The 27,828-nt window shown below is 54.4% G+C and overlaps 1 protein-coding gene and 1 non-coding gene across 3 annotated transcripts in view; both read right to left on the bottom strand.

The window, feature by feature from the left end:
* Positions 1-27,828, bottom strand: part of SCN5A (sodium voltage-gated channel alpha subunit 5) — a 105,086-nt gene that overhangs the window by 56,290 nt on the left and 20,968 nt on the right. Inside the window, exons 4-12 of one of the 2 annotated variants that reach the window (XM_057555289.1) lie at positions 21,806-21,895; positions 20,335-20,463; positions 13,248-13,339; positions 9,722-9,952; positions 8,273-8,336; positions 6,868-7,009; positions 6,168-6,365; positions 4,988-5,167; positions 3,987-4,358 (exon numbers count right to left, since the gene is read on the bottom strand). In XM_057555289.1, coding sequence (XP_057411272.1) covers positions 3,987-4,358; positions 4,988-5,167; positions 6,168-6,365; positions 6,868-7,009; positions 8,273-8,336; positions 9,722-9,952; positions 13,248-13,339; positions 20,335-20,463; positions 21,806-21,895 — 1,498 coding nt within the window. Of the gene's footprint in view, positions 1-3,986; positions 4,359-4,987; positions 5,168-6,167; positions 6,366-6,867; positions 7,010-8,272; positions 8,337-9,721; positions 9,953-13,247; positions 13,340-13,473; positions 13,566-20,334; positions 20,464-21,805; positions 21,896-27,828 lie in introns of those variants that run through there. The other variant, XM_057555290.1, reaches the window with a different exon arrangement.
* Positions 3,167-3,239, bottom strand: TRNAG-GCC (transfer RNA glycine (anticodon GCC)). The gene has a single exon. It is a non-coding gene; the product is annotated as a tRNA-Gly (tRNA).

Below are 27,828 nucleotides of genomic sequence, written 5' to 3' on the forward strand. Positions count from 1 at the left end.
CTTCATGTCAGCATGGCCGTGCGTGACCACAGTCCGTGAGCCCAGGCTGGGGCTGATGAAGTCACTGCGCTGTTCAGCGTGCAAGAGCGAGGCTCTATAACCTGTCAGAGGGAAGATGGGCCTAGACAATGCAGGGTGGCAGAGCCAGGGCCCGGGGTGGGTACCAAAATGATCTGGGCTCAAGTTCAGGTCAGCTTTTGCGATTGGTAGGACTGCCCTGAAGTGTTGCCTAGGGAGGGAGTGAGCTCCCAGTCATTGAAGTATTCAAGCAGAGGCACCTGAGAAAGCTGAGGTAGCTGGTGGAACAGTAGTACCCTAGGTCCAATGCAACTACAAATCTGGCCAGCTTAACTCACAAGCATGTCTTAAATTCTCCCAACTTCTCTCCTTTACCATCTGTGATAGTTTGGGTTATCATTCAGCAAATATTTACCCTTTCCTCTCCCACTGTGACTGAAGCAAAATTCCCTGTCTTATTGGTGACACACTTGCTTTGGCCAAGGGAATGTTAGTGGACATGATATGAACAGAAGCTTTGAATGTGCTTGTGCCACTTGCCTTGCTCTTGTGCTCCAGTAATCCTCCAGGAAAAGAGCTTCCCCAAGTAGCTGCCACACTTTCAGCCCGGGACAAAGACAAGGGGAGCAGCCCTGAGCCTAACCTATAGTATGGAGCCAGACCATGTGCAGTCTGAGGCAGAGCTGCCCAGCCAAGGTCAACCTAGACCAGCCAAACCATGGTCAACTTGCAGAGAAGTGAGAGTGAGAATAAAGGCTTGTTGTTAACCATTGTCTTTGGGGGGTAGTTTGTTACACAGCAGCATTGTGGAAATAGCTGACTGATACACTGTCCTAGTGCAAGCTGTCATCATCTCTTTCCCAAAACTACTACAACAGCCTCCTAACTGGCCTCTTCTCTCCCCTCTATTCTCTACACAGCTGAAAGGGATTCCCTTAAAAAGTAAATCAGATCATGATAATCCTCTGATCAACAACTCCCCCCCACCTTACTCAGAGTAAATCCAAACTTTTCTATAGCTTACAAGGCCCTGCATAGCCTAAATCCTAACTCCTCAAACTCATTTTATATCCCTTTCTGTTTCCACCACACCCGGCCCTGCCTGGCCCTCTCATCCCTTAAACATGTTGAGCTTATTCCTCTTCAGCGCCTTTACACTTTCTGTCCCTTCTGCCTAAAACTCTATTTTTCGTGTCTGGCTCCCTAAAATCACCTGTTGGTCAATTTTAACGTCGCCTTTACATAAAGGACTTCCCTGCATATTCTAACTAATAGCCCCCATTCCCAGCCCTCCCCCTAGCAACTTTCTATCACATGACCCTTACTGGTCCCTAGAAATATTGATCAGTTTACTCTCTGTCTTCCTGCCTATGATGCCAACTCCATGAGGTCAGAGCTCTTGCCTGTTCTGTTCACTGTTATATCCTTGGAGCCTTAAACACTGGCACTCTACGCAGAGGGCTGGCACTAGATAGATATGGGTTAAATGGATAAATACTTGGCACTCAGGGGCTTGGGTTAAGTTCTAGCTCTGTCCCTAAGATGACGGGGGCGGGGGGGGGGGGTGGGTAAGAGGGAGAAGAATCTGTTCAAGGTGCCTCCCCCACTCCCTCTGCCTTTGGGGCCAGGCACGCATACAGACAGCAGGCAAAGTAAACCTTCACCCTCTGCCCCAAATTAAAGTGAGCTGTCTGTTGAGGCTGCCCCCTCCTGTGTTGATGAAGAAACCACTATGTGCCCGACACTGGGCTTTGTTTTCAGACTAGAACTGGGCACAGGTGTCACCAGGGACCCAGTTGAAGCAGGGAAGGCATCCCCAGGGGTCTACAGCCTGCTAATCTCTTTAACTTTTCAACATCTCCATCTTGGTCCACTAATTCCTTTAACTTTGCAGATAACCCCCTTGGCCTGCTAATCCCTTTAAGGTTATAAATGGGCCCCACAGAAGTGAGAATGGGTGAAGTCAGAGTTCCTGGTAATGAAGTGTTTGAACTTGGATTCCTCCGGACATGTGCAGTACAATGAGATGATTTTCTCCCTAATGAGATTAGGAAATTCTATTAGCGCTCCAGCTGCTGACCTGATTCCACAAGGTTGAGGCTCCACGGCTGGACCTGCAGCAACTGGGAATCTGTGTTCTTGGGAAGCCAGACCCCCACCCTCCAGGTAATGGCCAGGTGGGTCCCCAGACCCACCCAGAAGCTATGGTCTGCCCCCAGTGCATTCCCAGGACCCTCTCCTTGACTCCCTGCTCCAGAGGAGCATGAGGGCCCCAAGTCTTCACTCCTTCCATCCTGCTCAATAATAACAATCATAGATAATAATAATAATTATTGAACATGAGGCAAGTACTGGTCTAAGCACCAGACAGGTATTAACACTTTTAGTCCTCACCACCACCTTCTGATGTAGATATTATTTTTATTTCCACTTAACAGATGAAGAAATTGAGGCACAGAGAGATTAATTGCCTGTGAAAAGTCCCACAGCTAGAGCAAGTGTCTGAGCTGGAGCAAAACAGGCCATCTGGCTGTGAGCCCCCTCTTCAGCCTGCTTCCACCTTCCTGATCAGGTTTCCCTGTCTTGTCCTACTTCCTCAGAAGGTCTGCCCTCCTCCACCTCCTGCAGGCCTCAGGGTCTGAGACCCACATTTGCCCTTTTCCTGGGTGGACTGCTCTGAGCCCTGTGTTGGGGGCAGGGGTCAGCAAGGGTACTCGGTGACTGGTTGGGCAGACATCAGCCTGTCATGGGATAGGCTGACTGAGTGATCAAAGCTCTGACTGGCCTCTCATGATCTGGCCCTCCCTTCCCATCACCTTTCTGACAGTTGCTCCAACTCCCCTCCCCTTTACTCCCTGGTTTCCAGCCACACTGCCCTCGTGGCATTTCCTCCAATACACTAGGCATGCTTCTGCCTCAGGGCCTTTGCACTTGCTGTTCCTTAGGCCTGGAACATGTTTCCCCCAGATGATGCAATGACAGTATGTTACTACAACATTATCACCACATCAACGTACTCATGCGTGTCCTGATTGCTTTACGCATATTAGCCCATTCATCCTGGCTTCGATCCTGAGGTGGATATTTTATTTTATTTTACTATTTTATTTTATCTTTTGGCTGCACTGCGTGGCATGCGGGATCTTAGTTCCCTGAGCAGGGATCAAACCTGCGCCCCCTGCAGTGGCAGTGTGGAGTCTTAACCACTGGACCACCAGGGAAGCCCCTGAGGTGGGTATTTTAAATCCATTTTACAGACAAGAGACCTGAGGCACAGAGAAATAAAATAACTTGCTCACAGCCATCCAGCTGGTAAGCAAACCCCGTCTGTCTCCAGAATCTGGGTGCTAACCCCCCTGCTATACCACCCCTCACCTGGTTCCCCCCTCCTTGCCTCCTTCAGGTCATTGTTTAAATGCCTTGTAATAAGGGGGTTTCCCTTTCCCTCTTCCCCACTTTTGTCCTCCCACAGTACTTAGAGCTTGGGCTAATATTACTTGACATTTATCAGTTTGTAAAGTGCTGAAATATTTTGAACTTGATGAATAACTGTTGCCCAGAAGCTCAGAAGTGTTCCCTTGCCACTCTGGCCCTTCTCCAGATTGTCCATGATCTGCAACTCTCCAGGGCTCACACCTGGCACACACACAGGACCTCTAAGGCACTGGTCCTGTGTCACCACAGCGTCTCAGTGCCCATGCCTTACTAGCTGCTAAATATTTAACTGTCATCCCTGTTTATCATCATTACATACCATATATGCATACATACACATTTTTCTTCTTTCTTTAACTTTTGTCTGTCTGGAAGCTCTAGGAAGCATAGATTTTTTGGTAGGCTTATTCACCCCCAGAGCTCAGTACACAATAGGCACTCAGTAAATACTTGGTAAGTATTTTTAGACCTGGCTCTGGTGACCAGTCTGGGAGATGGGACCTGCCTGGCGCTGCATGGCGGGGCGGACTCACCGTGTCCAGGGGGCGTTCCAGCATCATAGGGTGGAGGAGGCGGCTCCCTGGGGAAGTGGCCTCAGGGTCGCCTGCGCCCAGCAAGGAGACCACCCCGTTGCAGTCCACAGTGCTGTTCCTTTTGCCATTGAGGACGTGGCTTGGAGTTGAGCTTCCGGGACTGGGTTGTCCCTGGGCACTAGGCCGGCGCAGGGGCCAAGGCACCAGCAGTGATGTGCGGTGGCTCTCACTGTCCCCGGCTGTGCTGTTTTCATCATCTGCAAAATCTGTCTCAGAACCCATGTCCCGTCGGCGGAAGGTGAAAATGCTTCCATGGCTGGAGCGTGGCTTCAAGGAGGTCCTGCTGAGGCCGTGGGTGATGCTGAGATGCTTCTGAGGGCACACAGAGAGGGGACATGACCAAGACGGTTCTTCCCGTGCTCCCAGCTTATCACTTGTGGCTTTGGCCCCAGCTCAACTTGGGGCATTGAGGGCTTTTGTCAGCCACATAGGAACTGGATGGGCTGAGCTGGGGGTGCTCAGAAGAGGGGTGCAGCGTTAGAGGCAATCCTGCATCTTCTGGGATCTCTGCTCACCTGAAGCCTGTGCCTCTGGGGCTTTGAGATTGAAGCTTATCTGGGGGAGAAGGGGGCAGGAAGGCCCCTGCAGACAGGCCTGGCCTGATCAGGGTCTGGGGCAATCAATCACGTCCCTCACTCATTTGGGCACGTCCTTGAACTCCTGCCAATCCACACCATGGGGAGTCCCTCAGTCCCAGCCCCAATGCTGGGGACTTAGCTGAGGTTGGGGATATCCTAACACCCAAACCTACCCTATCCCTCTGCCCAGGGCTCCTCCACTCTAAGAGTGGCCATGGGAAACAGGAGGGGCTGGGAGGGGGCTCAAGGAATATTCTCCTTGGGGAGCAACCGTGGGGGCTGTGACAGCACCAGGGGCCTAGCACGATGGCCTTTTGATGCCGGATCCACCCTGAAAGGGCCAGAGCCACGGCCGGGGATTACCACTGCTCGGGGACCATCCTCCGAGTCGGACTTGGGGAACCTGTCATCCCCACACTCCTCCGACCCTGAAGACATTCGTTTTCTCCTCTTGCTCCTTCTCTCGTGGGAGGTTACTGCGGCCAAAGGGGACATCTCCAAAGAGCTGCGGGACACGGTGTCCACACCCCTGATGGCGAGGGCCTGAAAAACGGTGGATGTCTTGGTCATTGAGACATGATGCAACCTCAGGCCAAAGTAGGCCAGGCAACGCTCAGCACCTCCGTTTTCCCCAACAGTTAAGTGGGCTTGCCCACTCACCCCAAAACGAGTACATCATGGAGAGGAGAGCTCAGATAGACCCAGGATGTTTTGAGAAAGATCCAGATCCAGGGATGAAGAGAGTAGTGGCTGAAGTGGGCAGTTCTTGGAAGAGTGGAGGGTTGGGGCAGGTGGGAGAGGGGGTGTTGATGAGCAGAGGTAGTGACAGAACTAGAGGGCAGGGGATCTTCGAGAAGGTTCGGCTGGTCAAAATGGGTGCTGCAGGATGTGGCATGGAGCAGTGAGAAGGAAGTGGATGTCTTTGGCCTGGCTTCTAAAAAGTCTGCTCTGCAGTTAGCCTCCGGCACCCGCCATGTGTGGAACTGTGGGGACAGCCATGGCAGCATCGCCTGTGCCCATTTTCTGAGCCTGTTCAGGCCTCCGACCTTGGATCTTCCTCACTACCCCATCAGAAGGTATCCCTTGACTAGGATAAACTATGTCTCTGGACACATGATTCTCTTCTACCCAGCATGCACTAGGCTCACGGCGACCATCTTTAGCCAGGAGCTACCACCTTTACCCACCTGCCACCACCATCACCCAGAAGACACCATGGTCATAGGGTAGAGCGTTCCTCAGCAGGCACCATACTCACAGGACCCACCTTTACTCAGCAGGCACCCCTTTTACCTAGCAGGCACCTCCCCATGAACAGGCTCTGTCTTTACCCAGCAGGTGACAAATTTTTACCCAGCAGACACCACATTCACAGGAAATACCTACACCCACCAGACACTTGCTTTACCCAGCAGGCGCCAGCTTTACCCAGCATGCATCACTTACAGCCACCAGCTTTTACCCAGCAGGCGCCACACTTATAGGCATCCACAATCAGGTGCAGGCTTGTTCTGGAGGCTCCTTGGCCACACTGCTCACCCACCTCATGCTCTTTCTTGAGCATCTCCATGGCTTCCTGGAATCGCTTTTCCTTCTCCTCTGTCTCAGCGATGGTGGCTTGGTTTTGCTCCTCGTAGGCCATGGCAACCACAGCCAGGATCAAGTTCACCAGGTAGAAGGAGCCCAGGAAGATGACAAGCATGAAGAAGATCATGTAGATCTTCCCTGCAGACCTCAGGGTCTGGGGGAGCAAGGGGGCGGAGGTCATCTTCACTGGGGCCCCTTCTGGGTCAAGGTCATAAATCCCAAGTTGCCCAGCCTGGCTGTGCCAGGGGTTCAAATGGCCACAGCCTGGAGAGGGGGTACAGCATGTCCCACCTATAGAGGGAAGTGTCCTAACCTACAGAAGAGAGTGACCTGCACACAGGGGGCAGTACCCCACCCATGGAAGGAGGCAGAACATTTCAGTTGACACAAGAAGTGTCACATAGGGTGGACCAGTGTTCCACTAACAGAGCATGGAGTATCCTATATAGAGGACTGAGTACTTGGTCACCAGCAAAATGAAAGTTTCTTTGCTTGCTGAGTCCCCATCCCTCAAACGTCCCCTGTGCCTCCTCTCTTCTGACCAGTGGGGAAGCTGCTGGGGCGCTTGTGACTAGTCATTTGTGCAGCCTGGGCCCTGGTGCTAGACACTGAGCCCGTTCCTGGCAGCTCTCTGCTGGCCCCATGCACCCACGTACCTGCTGGTACAGGCGCTCCCAGCAGTCCTGCGTCATCAGTCGGAAGAGCGCAAGGAAGGCCCAGGCGAAGGAGTCGAAGCTGGTGTAGCCGTGGTCAGGGTTCTCGCCTGCCTTCAGGCACCTGTAGCCCTCGGGACATGTCCTACGGCCAGACACACTGACTTGTCCCATGCTGTGAGGGGTCCTCTGCCCCTGAGACGCTAGCTCCACAAACCTACTGCCACACTGCGGGGTCCTGCCGCCGTGACTTTTCATGCTGTGCCTCCCACCCGGGATATCGTCTTCCTCTTTTCTCTACCCATCTGTATGCTGCTAGGCCTAAATCCAGCTCCCTCTGCCCACGTGACACACCATCCCAGCTGCTGTCTGCATTGCCTCTCCCCTCCCAGAGGAAGTGCCAAGGGCCTGGCTCAGGTTTCTTCCCTGCCTGCCTACCCCAGGGGAGTTGGGCACAGTGCAGACACACAGGGGGAGCATGCAGCTGAGGTAAACAGGATGGAGCCCAAGGCAAAGGTCAGGTGGCCGTGGGGCTGTGGGATGATTCTAGGGTGGATGGGCTGGGGCCCGGCCATGTCTGGAGGGGACAGCCTCTCTCCCAAAGAGGGAGCGATGGTCTGGAGTCACGAGTGGAGTGAGTGTGTGAGAGAGAGAATGGGGGCAAGGGGAACTTGGCAAGTAGGAGGATGCAGCCAAGGGGCCTCTGTGCCTTGCTAATGTCCTAAATTAAGAAATTAAGACTTTTTCTTTAGAGACAGGAAGAGCTCTGGAACTCCATATTCAGAGATGCGGGACTACAGCCCCGAAGAGCACCTCCCTTAGGTGAGCCTGTGTGACCCTCCCCATAACAACCTATGACAGTCACGCTGACCCAGGCGCCGGTGTGCACAAGGCCCTGGAAGCCGCACGTGGCTACTGGGCATCTCTGGGTACCACACCCGGGCTGCAGGTCCAGGCCCTGCTTGCCCTGGAGGAGAGTCTAGGCTGCCGGTGGAGGCCATACTCACTCTTGACCTGGTGGACGGATGAGGAGGGAGGAAGTGAAGACAGGAGGAGGTGGGTGCCGCCCTGGGGGGCTTTGGGAAGGGAATGGAGCCAGGGTTGGGCTAGTGTGGGACCCTGCAGGGTTTCCTGGGCTGCCCCCCAAGTCCAGTCCCATCTTCAAGGCTCTGTTTGCCTTCCCTGAAGAGCCGAACCCCCATCTCTTTCTTCACCCCTTCCCAGCTGTCACCCTGGGGAGGTGGGGGGCAGCTGCCATGGGCCTGGCAGGGAAGGGAGGCAGGGAAAGGTCTTGTTGTCCCTGGGGTCAAGGGCATAAACTGAAAGCACAGTCAGTTGAGAAAGCACTGGGAGGAGACTCCCCCAGCTGGGTGAGGTGGCCCTGTGGGGGGGGGGGGGTGCTACGTACCCAGCGTCAGAGCTGTTCCCACACAGTAACACATCAGAGGTGCCATTCTTGAGCAAGTAGTTTTCTGGAAGAGAAGCATCCAATGGTGAGAGGCACGTGTGGCCCAGACTCCTGGGGGTTCCAAACTGCACCCTGGGCTTTGGGGAGGTAGCCACTGCTGGGGGTCTTCCGTCTGCTACTCTGCCCTCTGCCTGACCTCTGCCCTCTGCCTGACCAGGTCTGAGGCAACTCTGGCTGATTCCCTGGGCTTCCTCTGGCTCCTCCTCCGACGTTCAGCTGCCAGTGTCCCCAGGTGGACTCAGGAAATCCCCACAGGGAGCTTCCGGACCCTGCCCCAATCACTCAGGGGGCCAACCTGGGTCAAGAGAGGCCCTGAACAGGAGGCAGGGGTTTGTTCAGACATGGCTGGGGCTGGACCAGATGAGACGTAGGACATCAGTCCTGTCGCCTCCACTCTGTGACCATCCATCAGTCCCCATCACTCCCCACTACCTGCCTTAGTCTTAGGCGTCAGTTCTCCAAGTGTGGTCCCCAGACCAGCAGCATCAAGCATCAACTCTGAACTGGTTAGAAAGGTAACTTCCCAGAGCTACTGACTCAGAAACTTGCAGGGTGCGGCCCAGCAGTCTGTGTTTTCCAGAGCCTTCCAGGTGACTTTGGTGTACACAAATGTTTTAGAACAGCTGCTACGTGGCCACACTGAATCACAAGCAAATTTACTCATTGAGTTTCCGTCTATTTCTTTTTTCCAAAGTGGACTGCTGGTGTATGTTAGAGGCCTTAACTTCAGAACGGCCCTCGGGGTCCTTGTGGCCTGGAATGTGGCCTCGTACCAGCATCTACCTTTGGTCTAGACTGATGGCTCCAGTCAAGAGAGGTGCTGGTCATCAGCCCGGAGGATGGAAGTGTAACCCATGGGGCAGTGAAACAACTCGAGGGGCTCACATGGCTTTGTACAATCACCGAGCTTGTCCTGGGGTGCATGGGTATGAACTTAACATCCTGACAAGGATCACTGAAGTCAAGTGACAAAGCCCATGCCAAGCAAATGGGGCCTCTACTCTGAAGCCTCACAAACTACCCCAGCTCCGTCCCCCGACCCTTTCCCAAGCAAAACCCCTCTCCCTGCTGGCAGGCTGGTCTCCTCACCATTCCTGACCCTTCAAACGTTGTAGCTGCCATTCTCCTACCTACCTCTCCATCGTTCCCACTCTTCAAGTGTTATCTCCCCATCTAGCCCGAGAAGTCAGGAGGACAGGTGCTGAATCTGCTCCTCTCCTGTCCTCTTTCCCAGAGCCCCAAAGGGCAGGGGCTGGGATCCCTGACACGCAGCCGGGTCTCTGGGGGAGCAGGTAGGGCTTGGAAGTCCTCAGAAGGAGGCCTGTGTGGGAGATGCTCGGCCCTGGTGGCCCCACAAAGCCCTGCCTGGGCCACAGAGCCAGTCAGCACCTGGGTCGTTGAGGTAGAGGTCCAGCGATTCCCAGACCAGGCCGTCAGCTTCCACGGAGCCGTTGGTGCCGCTGAGCACCGTGAAGTTGCGAACGCACTTGTGCCTCAGGTTGCCCATGAAGAGCTGCAGGCCGATGAGGGCGAAGACGCTGAGGCAGAAGACCGTGAGGACCATCACATCGGCCAGCTTCCTCACAGACTGGATCAGAGCCCCCACGATGGTCTTCAGGCCTGGGGGAGGCGAGGAGGAGCTCGGAGTCACCCACAGCACCTGTGCTCCCCGCTCCAGTGGACAGGGGCCAGGCCTGAGGGGTGCCGGGCCGGGGGGGTGATCATGAGGTGGGGGCAGGGGAAGGAGGCCTCTCCTGGGCTTTTCAGACCAACACCTCCCTTTCCTCTGCTGCTGAGAGTCTGTCCTGATCCCCCTGGGGCAGGAGTCCAGTCTGGCTGTGTATTTTCAGAGGGGCCTATTTCTCTTTGCTCTCCATAGCCAAATAAATGAAATAAGTATGGAGAATGCTGTTTCCTTGCGGGAGAAAACACTCAAAGCCCATCCCCCTCTGGTTGGTCCCAAGTTATGCCAGGCCTGTCCCTTTAAATGTAGTTCCTGGAAAGGAGACAGAGGGCCAGGCCCCCTCCAGGGCAATGGACAGCCTTGGCCTTGATCCTGAGATGGGGAGTGACACAGCCATTCTTGGTAGGGGAATGTGGTGTGTGCACTGGGGAGGTTGGCGGGGGGGTCTGGCTAAGGCCATGGTGGGTGACATCCTAAGGGGCCTGCTCTGGCTCAGTCCCCACTTTTGGGAAAGGCACAGGGGTACCTGTTTTGTATTTTCCTCCTCTGCCCTGTCCCCCTGGGACCCATCCCCGTCCATCCCACCCCCCAAAGCTAAGAGGCCGTGATCTGTTAGTTGCACGGCCCAGCTCCCTGCAGAAGCCAGCGCCGCACAGAAAAGCACGTGTAGACGCCTTTGGTCTGACACTTGGCTGCGGTCCTACAGCAAGTTCACAAGTTCAAGCAGAGCATTGGGAGCGAGGGGGCTTCTCTGCCAGCAGCAGGGACTCACCTCCCATCCCTCCTCCCCACCCCCCATCCCTCCTCCCCACCCCTCCCCACCATCAAAGCGGCCAGATCTCAGATTAAGCTCCATCCATCCATCGTCCAGCCGGTTAATGTGTTAGGAGCACCTGTGCGGCTGTGCCCACAGCTGCTGTGCCCATGACTCAGAGACAAGGAGGCAGCGATGGGCAAACACGGGAGAGGGGAGAGGAAGTCCTCCCCACAGTGCCGCCAACGCTGCTGCCTTCCCAGGGCTTGGAGGCACTCAGTGTTCTCTGTGAAATCATCCTGGCAGATGTTGGCAACTGCCTGGGCACTGGGTGGACCTTGCAGGGGTCTGGGCCCAGAGTGGTGGAGGTGGTGATGGTGGTGGCGGGGTTCATGAGCCTTCTGTAGTCCAGAACTACGCTTCATCTCTAGCAGAGCTTCTAGGACCCTCGGTGGGCATCTGGTTCTCCTCACCACGCTTGGAGACCCACCCATAGTGTGGGGCATGGTGGGGGCAAAGTGAGGGGCCGTGGGCAGCAGCTCACATACCCAAATTAAACTCTGGCTCCAAAGTATCTGTGGCCTGAATCACTCAGTTCAAGGCTCTGAAAAGCACCTCCTGGTCTGTGGAGATAGTGTCCTTGGGGACAATCAGTTGGTGACCCATTCCTTTAACCATTTCTCACATTGATGAAAGTCCACTTCTGGCAAGAATGAGTCCAACCAAGTAAAGGGATTCTTTCTGAGAAGACCCAGGAAGAGATGGGTCCTGGGGGATCAAGTGGGAAATTCTCCCTCCACTGAAGTTCTAACAGGCTGGGCGAAGAGCCCTTGGAAACTAACCATTCCAATTCATTCCCATTTTAAAGGAAAGGAGACTGAGGTCTGGAGAGGGCCACGGCTATTAAGCCTCAGCTCAGGGAACGCCTCCTCAAGGGAGACTTCAGTAATGCTGACCACAACATTTTCCTAATGACCACTTTCAGGAGCTGCTGTTTGCTGCCTCACTGGGTTGCTGGCAGCTTTGAAGAGATCCAGTGGGACTCGGTTGGGGTTTGCTGGCTCCCTACTTTAACCCCGGACTGAGAAATATTTTCCTTTGTCAGCCTTATTTTTTTAAAGTAAAACAAACTGGAACATGATTTTTCTTAATTGTCGTGGTCAGTGTGCTTATCTATCCTTGCCGGGTGTGTGCTGTGAAGTCCCCAGGGCCCTAGAGGACAGACCCTGGTCGATGACGCCTGTCACAACGTTGGGGGGGGGGGGCTCCATGGGGATAGGAACAGAGTGCCCCACTCGCTACGGGCTCTTAGCAGAGGTCTGGGCCACGTGCGGGGAGTGTGCGGGCAAGTGGCTCCTGTGCTCACCCCATGGTGGGTTCAGAGCCAGGAGGAGTATTGAGGCTCAGTGTGAAAACAGCATAAGTGGGGATTCCTCTTATTAGATAATTAGCCCCACCGGGGGAGTCTGAACTCCTTCAGGGAGCTCACAGCAGGGTCCCTGCCTCCCTGGGGATAGCAATAGCAAATGCAGGCCAAGGGCCCAGGATCCCCGAGCTTTCCAAGTCAGGAGTGGATACAACCATCTGGCTCACCAGCTCTGACATCTCTCCAGATTGGTGACATGCAACCCGTTTCCAGCTGCCTTCTTAAAAGAAATGCCTTCTCTAGTTCTGAGTGGGGATGCACTCAGAAAAGTTTCTGGAAGGGGCCTCTGGGCTCTGAAATCATTATAAGTCTTTGAGAGTTTTCCTAGATGGATGGGGTAGACTGGCTTTCTAGAGAGGTCATCTGGGCCTCAGAAGGTTTCCCGGGGACAATTGCCAACATGCGTCAAGGAGAATTTCTTCCCGAGGCTACCATGCACGGTTTGCTAGACCTCTACCGCACATGCAGCAAGGGCTGTTAGACGCCAAGGCCCAGTGACACCTGTCCACAGAGTACTCTCCGTTTCACAGAATGGGGCTGTGGTGTCGGCTGTGTGTGTATCACCAAAGCGGGCTCAAGGCAGGGACCGGGCACTCAGCCATGAAAGGCCATGCCTGAGCTGTCCTTTTTTACTCTGGGTGTGGTTTCCCTCACAAACAGTACTTCTAGTTTCCTTATCGGAGGATGATGCTTCAGGCTGAAGCAACTCACATACAAGCTTTTAGCTATTCCAATAGTTGAGTTCAGTTTGGGAAATAAACCACTACCTTGGGAAGAATTTGGGTTCAATCCAGGACCTGCCATGGAGTACTCTGTGCCCCCGGGGGTCTATGGTGGTGGGCTTTGCTGGGGTGGGCAGTCCGAAGCCCATTCTGAGGCATGGAGGGGACAGCCGTGCCCACTGAAGACAGCCCCCATACCCAAGCTCTGGGAAGGGTATTCTGGGGACAGGCATATTTGAAGGGGCCTTCCCGAGGGTCGCCTTGGCTCCCAGGTAGCTGGAAAGGCCCAAGCGTGTCCCTCCAGCCTTGGCGTTTAACCTGATTTTCACCTGAAATGACTGATATAGTTTTCAGGGCCCGGAAGACTCGGAAGGTACGTAAAGCTGAGACATTGCCCAGGTCCACAAATTCAGTGGTGTATCTGTAACAAGGGAAATTCACACACAAGACAGTGATAACACGCCAGTAGGACACACAGTCAGAGGAGGGGGGTGGGGGAGACGGAGAGAGAGTCACTTGTAGCTGAGATCTGGGAGGCAAACCTGGGCATCTTACCTGGGATAACTGAAATAGTTTTTAGAGCTCTCAGGACTCTGAAAGTTCGAAGAGCCGACAAATTGCCTAGTTTTATATTTTCTGATACATACCTGTAGAATCAAATCACAGTTATTGGGAATTACAAAGCGGCACCTCAGCCCGCCCTCCCCGACCAGCCCTCTCCCTTCTCCCCCTCCCACGGGGAGGGCTGTGCATGACCCGGGGCCTCCCCCAGGTTTTCTTCCTGATCTCATCCCTCCTGCCACGGGGAACCTCAGCGAGGGTGCCTTAAGGATGTCCACAGAGCAAGCTCCCAGGCGGCTCTCTCGGTGATGGTCCTGTGAATAAACAGCGCCACGAGGTAACGACTCTGCCACGTTCTCCATGCCACTTGGGGACTATGACACGAAGCCACATGGTGGGGTCTGAGACTGGGGACACAGCAAAGAGGGAAACTCCATTTTCCAGGAGGCTCAGGCCAGGTGATATAGGAAGCAAGCGGGTTTCTGGTCCTGGTTTTGTTCTACGTCTTCTGCAGTGTCACCAGCTCGTGCCTGGCAGCTCTGATCCGTGGGACCCTGAAGTCTAGCTGAGACCGCTGCGGAGTCATGGCTGGGTGTCCGAGGGCAGCCCACTCCCTCCTTCCAACCACAAATCTCTGCGCAAGGCGTGGCTCAGGAGTCCCTGAAGTCAGGAGGTGGAGGTGACTTGAGTACTCAAAGGGAGAAGAGTTCCCAAAATGATGCTTCGGAAGATGAGATGGGAGGTTGCCCACATATTTAGCTCTTAACTACTCACAGGCAACGGCCAACACAAGAAAAGAAAAAAGCAGGTTGAGGGGTCCTAGGGCTGTGCCAGCCCCTCTCCCATGAGCCCACCCAGTCTTGGTGTCTTCCCACGATGGCCCTGGGTCTCCACAGGAGTAGTGACCTCGGGAGGCAAGCAGCCCTCCTCAGTGTGTGTCCTGCTTGGGCCCGAGTGCTGCTCAGCAGGGTTGAGTGGCCGTGGGGCTCCCACCTGCAACTTGGACGATCGTCCATCCATAGCTTCCACAATCACAGGAGGAAGGAGTCGGTCTCTGGCTGGCAGGGACCCGCCCAAGCAGAGCGTGAAGACACGTGTGGATGGGTCGCATGACCAGGATGTCTGCGAGATGGATGGATAGTGTGTGACCAGGCCTGCTGGGACAGTGGCAAGTGACTTGTGATATTTAACCAAAGGTTTCATATCCAGGGTGTCTGAGATTTAACCAAAGGTGTCTGATGTTTGACAAAGAACAGCAGACGCAGGATGTCTGATGTTTAACCAACCGTGTCCGACCCGGTGTCTGAGTGACGTCCGTCCAGGGACACTGGGTGAGTGTCGAGGGTGGGCTGACAGTGCTGACAGACTCACTCTGCCTATCACTGTGGACCTCCAGGCCCTTCCACTCGGCTCAGAGCTTCTGAATCTGTCTTCAAGCTCTGGGGTCTGCAGGGAGGGACTTGGCAGGCTGTGCCAAGGGACTCAATGTCCTCGGGTCAGCCGGGTCCAGCTCTGACCCTGGGCTGACACCAGCTTCCTCTCCATCCACTCATGGGGCTTTTCCATCTTTATGGGGTCCTGTGGACGAGGCCTGCTCCCTCCTTACTCTCCACATCCCTTCAGAGCTGGGAAGTCAGCAGACTCATTCTCAGCAGAGCTTTCCTTCTGTCTACACCAGATCCTTTCCATGGTGTGGTTTCCATTCCTTCTGCTGGACTCACTGCAGCTTGCAAATCTTTCTTGGGCGCAACAGTCAGATGCAGCCCTGTGTTCCAGGGTGCATAGAAGTCACCTCCCTTGTTCTGGCCCATATACATCTATTGATTTAGTCGAAGCTCCCTCTCAACTTTTGATGGCTCTTCTACTTTCTGTGAGGGCTCTGACCCTCAGGCCTCTGTCCCACACTCTCCTCTCAGGCTTGGACTCTCTGTCCAGACATGGTGTGGCCATGGGACTGCCAGGTTGAACCTGGACCATTGCCGATGTCACTGTTACATGGAAGCCACAGTTCCAGCTTGTGCATGGCTCTGGATCCATTTCCTGCTGCTACTCCAATGCGTGTGGCCTGGGACAAAGTTTTCTTGTTCAGGACACTGGCTTCAAGGCTGTCTCTTCTGGTTACAGGGAATGGGCAGAGAACTGTGCCAACTGGAGAGGGAACCAACCGTCCCTGCTTCAGCCTCTTCTCCCTTCCAGACCCTGCCTGGCCCCTCGTGTCTCCAGTGAAGCCCTGCCCATCTCCTGCTTGGATTTAGCCTGTCTTCGCCTGTCCCAGTGTAGACCCTGCCTTCCCCACCTCCTCAGGGCCCCCAGCGCTGACAATGCTTGCCCTCTGCTCAATACCTGCTGGGCATAGGAAAGCTGAGACCCCAAGGTATGTGCTTCCGGCAGACTTCAAGGCCAGCTGTGTGGCTGAGAACAGCGTGCAGCCAGTGGTTGACTGTGGGTGAAGTCAGGTCACACGTGGGAGAGCAATACTGAGGAGGAAGAAGCCTTGATGGTGGGGCACAGGGCAGGGTGAGGACAAGGTGTGTCTGTGACCACGTCTGTGACACGGGGGCTGCCGCCTCTTTTACTTGACCCAGAACCTAGTGCCTGGCTACTTCCCATTTTGGGGCCCTAGACCCCCACCAAAGCCTCTCTTGGGGCCCTGGAGAATGGCAAGGCAGGAGAGACCCTGTATTTAGCAAAGGGCCAGCTTCAGCAGTGGCCCAGGTCAGGGTGGAGCTCTGCTCCTGCCAAGCTGGCAAAACACTCCTCCAAGCCATTCTACTCTTTCTGCTGTGGCCAAGTGGCTGGGCAGGGGCAGACAGCTGCAGGGGTGGATCGTGGGCCCCGACACAGAAAAAGCAGCTGGTGGTGGGTGAGAATTCTACCCCATCACACCAGCCCCAGTGCAGGAGGGAGCCTTTCGGAGGCTGAGGAACCATGAGGAAGGCAGACCCTGGCCTTCTTCCTGCTCTGCCCCTATCTTGCTGTGCAGCCCTCCCATTCCAGGCAGACGGCCCCTCCTGGGCTGCTAGGCAGAGGTACAGACAGCACGTTAGCTACTGCAGTGATTGCCACCCTCTCCTCTCTGCCCTCCCTCCCTTCCCCTCCATGTTTGGTTTCCATAACAACCCCAGAAGGTGGGAGGCTGCGCTAACTAGCAGGTAATGCCCAGCTCAAAGGGGGCGACAGGAAGAGCTCTGGCTGCGGGATTGCAAGTGGAGCCTGGCAGGCTTCCTGGCACCCCCTCCAACCCTCCACAATTCTAAAGTGGGTGGGGTTGGGGATCAGGTGGAAGCCTAGCCAGAAACATCAGAACAGGGGTGCTTCTCAAGGTTACGAGTTAGGAGACTTGGTTTGAGCCCCAGCGTTGCTGCTGATTCATTCTACAATTTTAGGCAAGTGGTAGGCTCTCTTTGAGCCTCAGTTTCTCCATCTGTAAAACGGAGGGTGGGATGGGGAGTTTCACTGAATAGAACCTTGTTGCCACTTAAGACTCCTCTGATTATTCTAAGAGCCCCTCATTATTGAATCATTTTGGCTATAGCAGAACACTTTTCACAGCATTACCACGGCAGTAATTCATTGTTTTCATAAGGCAGGAGCACTGTCAATCAAAGTGCCAGGCCAATCTAGCCCAGAGCACAAACCTGACATGCCAATGGACCCAGGCAGCCCCAGGGGAAGTTAGTGGACCATTTCTGTGAGACGCTCGGAAACCTGGAAGTAGTCTGGTGGCCTCTGAGGCCCCGTTCTGCTTTTTCTCCCCTGGTTCTGGTCCAGAGTGAAGGCAGGAGGGCTTGGTGAGGAAGGTACTCCTGCTCTGTGATTCCCAGTGGAGGGAGAGGTTTTCTGCGGGATTCCACGGGGATTGACTGGCATGAGACAGGACAGGAGGACTGGCTAAGGGCTGGATGGGGAGGACTCAGAGCATTTCCCACAGTCATGGGCTGATGACAAGCCAAAGCCTGGCTCCTGCCATCAGACAAGGGGCCCGGGTTGTGGGAGAGTTGCTGCCATGACACAGTTCTGCTGAGGCTCTAGGATGGGAAGGTAGGAAAGGCTCAGGCAGATGCTCTATCCTCTTGAATTCCCTTCCTGTGACTTCGAGCCCTCAGGGGCCCGTGGATCACTGCCCACCACCCCCCCACCACCCCCGCCGTAGGGCACCTTGGAGCCTGGGCCCACCTTAGCCTTAGCCATCCTACTCCATTCCCATGAGTGCAAGCCCCTGTCTCTGACAGAGAATGCTCCCTCCCTCCTCACACATCAGACTTGCCTCCCAACTCTGTGTTCTCAGCTGATGATCCTGCTTCTTACCACTGAGAAAACAGAAGCAATCAGAAGAGAAATTCCTTCTCTCACTATCGGCTCTATCAATCCACCTCCACTGCCACTTGAAATTCTGCCTTCCCTGCTCTTACGGCCAACACTCCACCCAGACCCTGGATTCTTACCCCTCGGGCCAGCTCAAGGGCTTTGCTCCTGCAATTGCCCCCTTTCCTCCATCACCAACTTCCCCTCTCTCGTGGATTGTTCCCATCAACTTGCAAAGATGCCTCCCTTCTTTAAAGGTCCTCCCTTCACCCATCCTCCCCTCTGGCCACCACCCTACTTTGGGTCCTATTTTAGAGCAAACCCCACAAAGCAGATGGGTACATTTGCCTCCCTCCCGCCCCGCCCTCTTCCCACCCTCCCTCAAGCCTTCTCTAATCAGCCATGTGTCTCCCACTCCCCTGGAAGCCATCTTGTCAAGGTCAAAATCATCAACCATTTTTATGTTGTTGACTTCAATGGTCCATCTTGGTTCTCACCTTCCTCAGCCTCCTTGTGGTTTCTTTCAAGTCGAGTCACATTCGCCCATTGGTTTTCAGGATACTGCTCTCTCCTGGTTTTCCTCAGCCCTCCCTGGCGGTTCCCTCCAGTTTCTTCACTCCATCCTCCTTTTTCGTGACTTCAGGATGTTAGAGCGTCCCAGGGTACAGTCCCCAGGCGGCTTCCCTTCCCTGGCGACACTCCCAGATGATCTCATCCGGTCTCCTGGCTTTAAATACCATCTGTATCCCGACAGCTTCTAAATTTATACCTCTGAGTGGACCTCTTTCCTGAACTCCAGGTTGGAAGATCCAGTTGCCGACTCGATATCTTACCCTGGATGCTTTCATACCTAATACATTCCAGACCGGATGTTTGATTCTTCTCCTCCCTCTGTTTTCCAGGCCAACGAATGGTCACACCAGCCACTCAGCTGCTCAAGCCAATAGTCACCCTGAGGTCTCCTGTCAGCCCTACCTTCAAATATACTTAGAATCTGACCATGTCTCTCACCTTCTCCACTTGGACCCTGGTCCCAGACACAGTCCTCTCTCTCCTGACTACTAAAATAGCCTCTGAGCTGCTCCATCACTTCCCCCCTTATCCCTCCACAGAGTCCTGTCCACAGAGCAGCCAGGGCGATCTTCCTAGAATGTAAATCAGACCGCGTCTCTCCCTGCTTTTAACCCCCATTGGCTCCCATCACACTTGGCTTTTATCATGGCCTGTAAGGCTGCACAATCTGTCCCCCACACCCCACTACTCTTTCCCTTGTTCACTTAGCTCTGCCCAGGCCTTAATCTACACTGGATTCAGGGCGAGTGGTAGCCTCTCTCTGAGCCTCAGTTTCCCCACCTGTAAAACAGCAGGCTGGAGTCAGCTCACAAGCAGCGTGCCTAGAAACAGGGGTTCTGATGCATGTTCTGACCACCAGGCAGAGAGCACCCCATCAGCAGGGTCCAGCTTCCCTCTTTTCCTCTCTCCTCTACTGCATGGATGAGCTCAGAGCCGCTCACATCCAAGGGTAAATAAAGACTTTGTCATGAACTGGTGGGTTCAGTGAATCTGAGAATCCTAGAAAGTGGCAGTTGAACTGAACCTCTGATACCACCCAGCTCAACACCGACCTTTCACCAGTGGGGAAACTGAGGCTCTATAAGGGTAGGGAGTATAACCCTCGTCAGCTCTGCTCTAGTCAAGGTGCGGCGCCCAGCCCTGCACACACTGGGTTCTCCACACACATCAGGCTTTCAGAAAGGGTTTGATGGCTGAGCCCCTGACCATGACTCCTGCATGGGAGGCCTGCCCTAATCACTCATCTCCACCAGAAACCAGCATCCATTGCCTGAGACATCCAGAGTGGCATGCCTCAACCCAACCCCTAAGCAAGGGTCCCTTCCCTGGCAAGGAAGTGGGGCCTCAGCTGGCATGGCAGCAGGCCTGGGGTCACATTTGCTTACTGTGTCCCTGGCATCAGTTTTCTCATCTGTAAAATGGGAGTAAGGAACCCCCATCCAGGTGACCACTCTGGCTGGTGTGAGGACCCACTGGATCATGTCAGTGACCAGGCATCTCACAATGTGCCAGACATTGACTGAGTGGAGATTGCAGCCATGCTGGGGCACCTGGCATAAGCTCCTGGGGATGCCCAGCCACTTCTCCAGCTCCTTTGCTCTCTTTCCTGCAGTTTAAATCACCTTGGAATCCAGGTCACTGTTCATAGTGGTCCAGAGATTTCAGGTTGTAACATTGGTTTCCCTTGACAGAAACGGCAGAGGATGCTAAACCAGAATCTTAATGAAGTCCCTTGAGCAAAGGGCTGCCACAGAGCCACAAATGAGCCAGGGGGCCTAACCAGCATGGCCGCCTGAGCTACTCTGAACCCGTCTCTCCCCACCAGGGTGAGCCGAGGGCCTCCACGCCATCTTCCTCCTGCAGAGCTGATGTTGCCTCTGCAGGGAGGCAGAGAGGGCTGGGCAGCCCGGGGCCAGGAGTGGCGCCCACGACTGTCAGTGTGGCCGAACCCGCACAGCACAGGGGCGAGGTACTTACGCCATGATGATCACACTGAAGTCCAGCCAGTTCCATGGGTCCCGAAGGAAGGTGAACGCATGCAGGCAGAAGCCTCGAGCCAGAACTTTGACCAGACACTCAAAGGTGTAGATGGCAGTGAAGGTGTACCTGGGGAGGAGAGACCGGCGGGCTTTCTCAGGGAGGGTGAAGCCTGCAGGCCAGGTTGGCAGGAGCCCTATGCAGCTTCCCTCTCGAGAGCTCTCAGACCAGGCTCCCTGCAAAGCCCCCATGGCAGAGCTGGAGTTGGGGGCCGGAGCTTCATTCCAAACACCTGGTCAACTACTGCATCTTCCCGTTTACTCAGCGTTGTGCATGCCCATGTGAACCCTCCATCTTCTGTCTCTCGGTTGTCTTGATGTAACAAGACCCTCCACGTATCTCCCCACCCCAGCCCTGGGGGTCCAGGTACACAGGCATACGGTGGCCACTTTGGGACAGTTAGGACACTCAGAGTCATGGCCCCTCACTCTTGTTTGTGGCTCCTCAGTGACGGGAGGATTCTCATCCTCAACCACCTACAGGCAGGTGGGGACAGCTGTCTACCTTGGGCCTGGAAAGGGGGGTGATGTTCTAACACTTGAGGCTGGGAGGTTGCTGTTCTCTGTGTCCGGGGCCAGCTGAGCAATCCCAAATGCTCGGATGCTGGGACTACAGCCCAAAGGGCCACAGCCATGCTTGTCTCCAGGTCTCAGCAGCTGGACGCAGACCCCAGCACCGACCGTGCTGCTGGGTCCTGTGTGAACAAGGAGCGCCACCAGGCAAGCCAATTAGGTAAAAGAGGCTGTCCCCAACATTTCGCTGGTCCCCTAAAAACAGGGCCTGTTGGGTTCCACTTAGAACCTATGGGTCAGGTACATTCATTTGGGAAGAAAGAACCAGGTACAGTTTTCTAAAACTGTGCAAATGGTTTATAGGAAGCAGGACTTAGGGAAAAGAGGCAGCAGAGTGTGGTGTTGAGGTCGGAATAGTCCTGGGCCTTTTCCCAGCAGCCACACCCCCTAGCTGCAAGGTCTGGGGTGGTTACTTCTCCAGTTCTGTCTCTCATCTGTCAAATGGGCATAGTGTCTGTACCTGCCCTATTGGGTTGTCATGAGGGTTACATGATGCTTATTGTTCCAGGATAGTGCCTGGCATGCACTAAGTGCTCAATCAATTATTAGTAGTATTGTCTCAGAGCCTTCTCCAATACCATCAGTCCTCTTTAGGGTGGGTCAGGGAGAAACCCTCACTTTGCCAACCTGGAGAGCTTCCTCTCCTGAGGACATAACTTAAAGCATGAATTTGGCAGGACTGGAAGCAGAGAAAGAGGGAAGGGCTAGGGCAAGGACCACCCCCCCCCACCAGGTGGGTGAGTCCCTGGGCCTCTGCTGGGGTAACTTTGAGGCCAAGAGTCTGGAATGGAAAAGGCAGGGTGGGAAGGGCTGGCTGGAGAGGCCCTGAAGATACTCACTCGACATATTTGGTCCAGGGTGGAGGGTCGTGCTGGGCCATGAACACGCAGTTGGTCAGGATGGTACACATGATGAGCATGCTGAAGAGCATGGCGCAGGGTCAAGGAAAGCTGCCTGCAGGGGGCCAGACGGGCTGCCACCGCCAGGGGGTCCCGCCCCAGGTGTCGGTACCGCCAGGCCAGGGCTGCCAGATCAATGAGACAGGGGCTCCCAGGGGACGCACCGGGGCTCTGCCCAGTCCTTGCCAACCCCTCCCCACTGAGGCTGGACACCTGCCCTGCTCCACAGCCCCCAACAGGGACCAGACACCTGAATTCAAACAGCAGAGTCCCTGGTAGGGCCCATGCTGGAGAGAAGGTGGGTGGGGCCGGCCCCCAGACCTCAGAGGTTTTTACCCATGGCCTAGTGGGAGCCCTGTCCTTGGCCACATGAGAGGGAGATGGGCGTTTATAAACAGCTCCTCAGGGGCCACTGTTTCGGGCAGAGGAAAGCCATGGTGGCAGGGCCCCGAGTTCCCTCCTCCACTTCTATGGGAGCAGCCCACGCTGACCTTTAGAACTAGGACATCTGCCAAAACCTTCATGCCTTGTCCGGACACAGTGACCCGGGGGGAGGCAGGGGACCACATCTCTGGCTGCTTCCTCGTTTGCACATGCTCTTCATTCGTGGCCTCTGCTCCGCCTAGTACACTGCTTCCCTCCTTCAAGGAGTGCCTCCTCCGAGCAGCCTGCCTTGACTCCTTGCTTGCTGCACCCCCATGGCACCAGGCATCCCTCTTTCAGCATGTCTGGCTCCCTGAATGGCAGTGCCCATCTGTCCCCACCAGAAGGGGAGCTCTTCAAATGCTGGGATTGCGTCTCGGGCATCCTCTGGGCCCTTGGCCTCACACTGAACTGCTCCAGGCCTTGTCTGATCCCTGAGTCTTTTTTTTTTTTTTTTAATATATTTATTTATTTTTGGCTGTGTTGGGTCTTTGTTGCTGCACGTGGGCTTTCTCTATTTCCGGTGAGCGGGGGCTACTCTTCATTGAGGTGCGCAGGCTTCTCATTGCAGTGGCTTTTCTTGTGCAGCACGGGCTCTAGGCGCACGGGTTTCAGTAGTTGTGGCACGCGAGCTCAGTAGTTGTGGCTCGTGGGCTCTAGAGCTCAGGCTCAGTAGTTGTGGCGCATGGGCTTAGCTGCTCCGCCGCATGTGGGATCTTCCCAGACCAGGGCTCGAACCCGTGTCCCCTACACTGGCAGGCAGATTCTTAACCACTGCGCCACCATGATCCCTGACTCTTTGGCTCCAAGTCCCAGACACTGCTTCAGGCTGGACAAAGCTCTGACTGACCACCCTGGCCTCCCTTACCTCTACCAGACCTGCAGAGGAACAAGGGCCAGACCCTGGGCCTCTTGTGGGTAGGGGCACCCCTGAGAGGCCCAGCCCAGAACAGGGACACTCTGCTGCCCCACAAATCCTCTCCCCGGCCCGAGAGAGGAAACTGGGCCTCCCTTCCCTGCAGCTGCCCCCAGGCTCACCACCTTGTCCCGGCCTCAGCCCTGCGGGCAGCAGCTGCCAGCCAGGCGATTCCCACGGGAAGCCCAGGAGCTGCAGTAATTGAGCTCCGGGGGCCTGCCTTTTCCCTCCCCATTACAGTTCCACCCTTTCCCATGGCTTCGCCCAGCCTCGGGCCCGATGGGGAGCCCAATGCAGTCAGACTGGAGATGGGGCTGAGCTGGGGTACTGACTTTGGTGGGGGGCTGGCCCAGCTGGGGAGAGAGGTGGGATATCTCAAGGAATCTAGGTGAATGCCCTCCACACCTCCAGCACTCCTTCTAGGGAATCCAGGGAATCAGGCAATAGCATGTCAGACCTGGCCCCCAGTTCATAACGAATTCTCCAATTTCTCATCTGAGATCAGAAGGGTCAGGTTTTGGGACACCCACCCCAGGGTTTGGATGCTCAAACCAGAGTTGCTCAGCTCAGCGGCCAGGGCCTCAGGGAACCTTGATTCCTCCCCGGCCAGAGGGTGTCTCTCCAGACACTGAGGTCCCTCCCTCAGCTTGGTATCTGTGCATCCCTCTGCCTGGGGGAGGGTCTCCATGGCCAGGCCTAGTTCCTCTCCAGCTTTCAAGGGCAGGATCAGATACCCATCTCAGTAGCCCTTCTTTCCTACGCACGTGCGCGTGCGCACACACATATTCCCGTTCTTCACACCCCGGCTCCCTGCCAAGGCTTTCCTCACTGGGCAGGCAGTTAACAAGCCCCTCAACCAGACTTTATTCATCCCCACAGATCCATTGCTAAACCAACTGAGGATCAGATGATTCCTGAAATATGAAAGTAATGATGCTAAGAGCAAGTATTTATTGAGCCCTTCCTAGGTGCCAGGCTCTGTTCTCTGCATCTATTAACTAATTCAATTGTCCCAAGAACGCAGGTGTTCCATTTTGTCTCCATTTTGGAGATGAGGAGACTGAGGCACAGAGGTTATCTTGAAGGATGCTCTAGTAGGCAGAATAATGCCCCACCCCCCATCAAAGACAACTACGTCCTAATCCCTGGAAAGTATAAACATTAATTTATACAGCAAAAGGGACTGTGCAGATGTGATTAAATTAAGGATCTGGAGATTATCCTGGATTATCTGGGTGGGCCCAATGTCATCACAGGGTCCTTATAAGAGAAAGAGGGAGGCGTCACCATGATGCTTATGAGAAAGACTCCACCAGCTGTTGTTGACTTTGGAAATGGAAGGGGGCCAGAGCCGAGGATTTCCCGTAGCCCCCAGAAAACAGAAAAACCTAGAAAACAGACTCTCCCCTAGAGCCTCCAAAAAGGATTGCAGCCCTGCCGATACCTTGCTTTTTAGCCCAGTGAGAACTTTTTTGGACTTCTGACCCCCAGAACTATAAGGTGGTAAGTCGTGTTGTTTCAAGTGGTGAAGTTTGTGGTAGTTTGTTACCGCAGTCACAGAAAACGACTGTGGGTACAAACCACAGGCTGAAGGGCTCTGTAAAGTGTGAGCAGACAGCCACCCAGGAAGAGGAACAGAATTATTTGTCATTTTTAAGAACAAACCTCATGTGAGCACATGTGCGTGGCTCTGTGTGGGAGACAGGGAGGCCTCTTAGCCATTGAACTGCTCCAAGATAGGATATTATGAGAAACCAGACCCGCCTCTGGCTAGGCTGGCCAGGAAGGCTTCCTGGAGGAGGCATTTAGACAGGCACTGGAGGCTGGTTAGGGTTCCTCCAGCCGTCAGTCAGCTCAGCTGGTCCTGGTGAGGCTCAGAACTGGGGAGACCCCTGTCTGGGGAGCCAAGCCTCTCCCAAGCCCTCTCTCAGTGCACACACCACTCACAGCTTTCATTAGAGTAGAGAAAAGGTCACTTGGCAGACAGCAGCAGTGCGGACAGGCCGCCTTGGACCAGAGGACTTGGCGGGACACAGACAGAGGCGAATCAAGGTCTAGCATCAAGACTTAGGGAAGAACCAGAGTAGACAGCCGTTCTGAGCCCGGCTAGCCAGGGCCTGGGTCTCACGGTGGGAAAAGACAAGTGCTCCCTGGATGAATTTTGGCTTTTCCAGACACAGCAATGGAGGGTGAGGTGCACAGACTCTGGTCTCTGCCACTTAGACTGCTCAAAACCCTGCCTGGCTCTCCTATCCTTGAGGACAGCCCTTCCACTATTCTCAGTCTTTCTTGTGTATGTGATCTTTTCCTACCTAGACTGAGCCTTTAGTCCATGTGACTCCACCCAAGCATCCCTGGGTCCCCCGTGGAGCCACCCACACAGCCAATACCAGAGAGATAAGTCAAGTGTACTCCCGGCCAGGGCACACCTGTTTGCACTGCCTGGTGGTTTCAGGCCGATGATTGAGCTGGTTTCATGTGTGGGCAGAGGCAAAGGCCAGCTCTCCAGGGCTGAGCTCAGCTGAACATCTTCAATCCTGCCGTGTCATTGTCCCCAAACACCCACTCCCAGCCTCATAATTAAAATGCCAGCAAGGACTGCCAGCCTGGGTTGTGGGGAAAGCCTGAAACTGGGGCTGCCTGTCTTCAGATCCTAAGGAGTCAAAAAACTCCTAAAGAGAAGGGAATTAATGGTCGGGGTATTTTCATATATTTGTGCTATTAAATTAACACACACACACAAACATGTGGTTTGATTGCCCATTTGAATCTTCTAGGGGAATGTGGGAGGATTTTGTGAACAGATCCTATGCACCCAGGAAGGCAAAATGCTGCTTGCCATGAACGTGCGGCCTCTCTGAATGTGACTGCAGTGGAATTTGGTGTTCTGTTGGTTTCTTTTATTTAATCCTGGCAGGAACACACTCTGCAGGATTATAACAAAAATACTTCAGAAAAAAAATTCTACATGCCCATATTTACTTTTTAGGCAACTTCCCAGGGACGCGCTGCAAGCGTGGAGCCCAGAGCAAAGCTGAACTGAGTTATCGCGCAATCACCAGCATGTCACTGGGAATGCCTGGATTGTCGCAAGTGAGCGGGATTTCTTTCTGGAGAGCAGTGACTGCATTCCTGCCCCCTTGTAAGTTATTCTTTGCCCCTACCACCCTGTCCAAAAGGCCTGGCACAGAACTTTGCACACTGGGGACTGAGATGTTTGAATGGCTATAGAAATGTAAGCCAACAATCAGTTTCGGTTTTGCCACATGAAGAAGTTCTAGAGATCTATGGTACAACAATGTGCCTATAGTTAATATGACTATACTGGACACTTAAAAATGATTAAGATGGTCAATTTTATGTTACATGTTTTCTACCACAATAAAAAAAATGTAAATGGAGAGAAAGCTTATAATTCAAAACCTGAAATCTGTGGGCATTAGAAATGCATGGTGACTGCCAATGGGCATGGGGTTTCTTTTGGGGGTGATAAAAATGTTTTGGAATTAGAAAGTGGTGATGGTTGCACAACCTTATGAATATACTAAAGTCCACTGAATGGTACACTTTAAATGGTAAATTTTATGGTATGCGAACTGTATCTTGATTGAAAAAAAGAGAAATGCATGAAGAGCTTGTAGATTTCTAGGCCTCACACTGGTGATTCTGGTCTGGAAGGGGTTAGGAATCTGCATTTTTAACAAACTTCCCAGGTGCCACTGGCAGACTGACATTTGGAAATGACTGCCTTAGAGCAGTGTGTGCAAAAATCATGGAGACCTTCCTAAAATGCGGGTTCTGGGCCCAAGTTTCAGCAATTCCTATAAGATCCTTGTGATACTGCTGCTGCTGGTTGGTGTACCATACTTTGATGGCAAGACTCAAGGACACAGAGGGGCTGCTCCCAAACCCCACAATCCAGGCCCCTCTTCTCCCTCAGTGCCCCCCAAGCCCGCTAAGGGGCGCTATTGGAGGCCAGCAGTGCGCTCCCATCCCCAGGCAGTGGAGCGTCAAGGTAGCTGCTCAGAGCCCAGCACAGGGTCTCCCAGATGCTGAGCTACTTCCCTGGGGCAGCTGCCCTGGGAGACAAGGTCCACCTCAGTGACCTCAGGGCCGGTCCTGCCGGGCGGAACCAGCCCCACACAGCCTCAATGCCACCGCTCGGTGGACCCTCTGGCCAGGCTGGGGACTGCATTGCCCCTACCGCCTCCCTGGCCTCAGCTGCCCCATGGCCCAGCTTTTCAGGAACCCTGGGACTGCAGCTGCATCCCTAGGGGCTGCGGTGGCTGCCAAACAGAGCTGGGTTGGTTAGATACCTGGAGGAGAAGTCCCAGGTGGGAGCCGGAGCGTGCTTTCAGGGACGCCACGCCCTTGGAGTGAGGCCGGAGACAGGCTCCGAGCAAGAAGGCGGCTGGCCTTTCCTCCCGCTGCACTGCTCTCTCCAGGCTATGCCCACATGCCAGCAGAAATGACAACTCCTCGTGTGGTTGTCTAATCACTCTGAAGGGACTATAAAATTCCCAAGGGGGCAAGGACAGGGTCTTATTCAGCTTGACACCCCCAGGGTGCCGGGCAAAGTGCCTGGCACCTACAGGGAGCTTGAGAACGGTTGCAGAATGGCTCA

Source organism: Balaenoptera acutorostrata, chromosome 10, assembly GCF_949987535.1.
Source record: "Balaenoptera acutorostrata chromosome 10, mBalAcu1.1, whole genome shotgun sequence".
Taxonomy (NCBI): Eukaryota; Metazoa; Chordata; class Mammalia; order Artiodactyla; family Balaenopteridae; genus Balaenoptera; species Balaenoptera acutorostrata.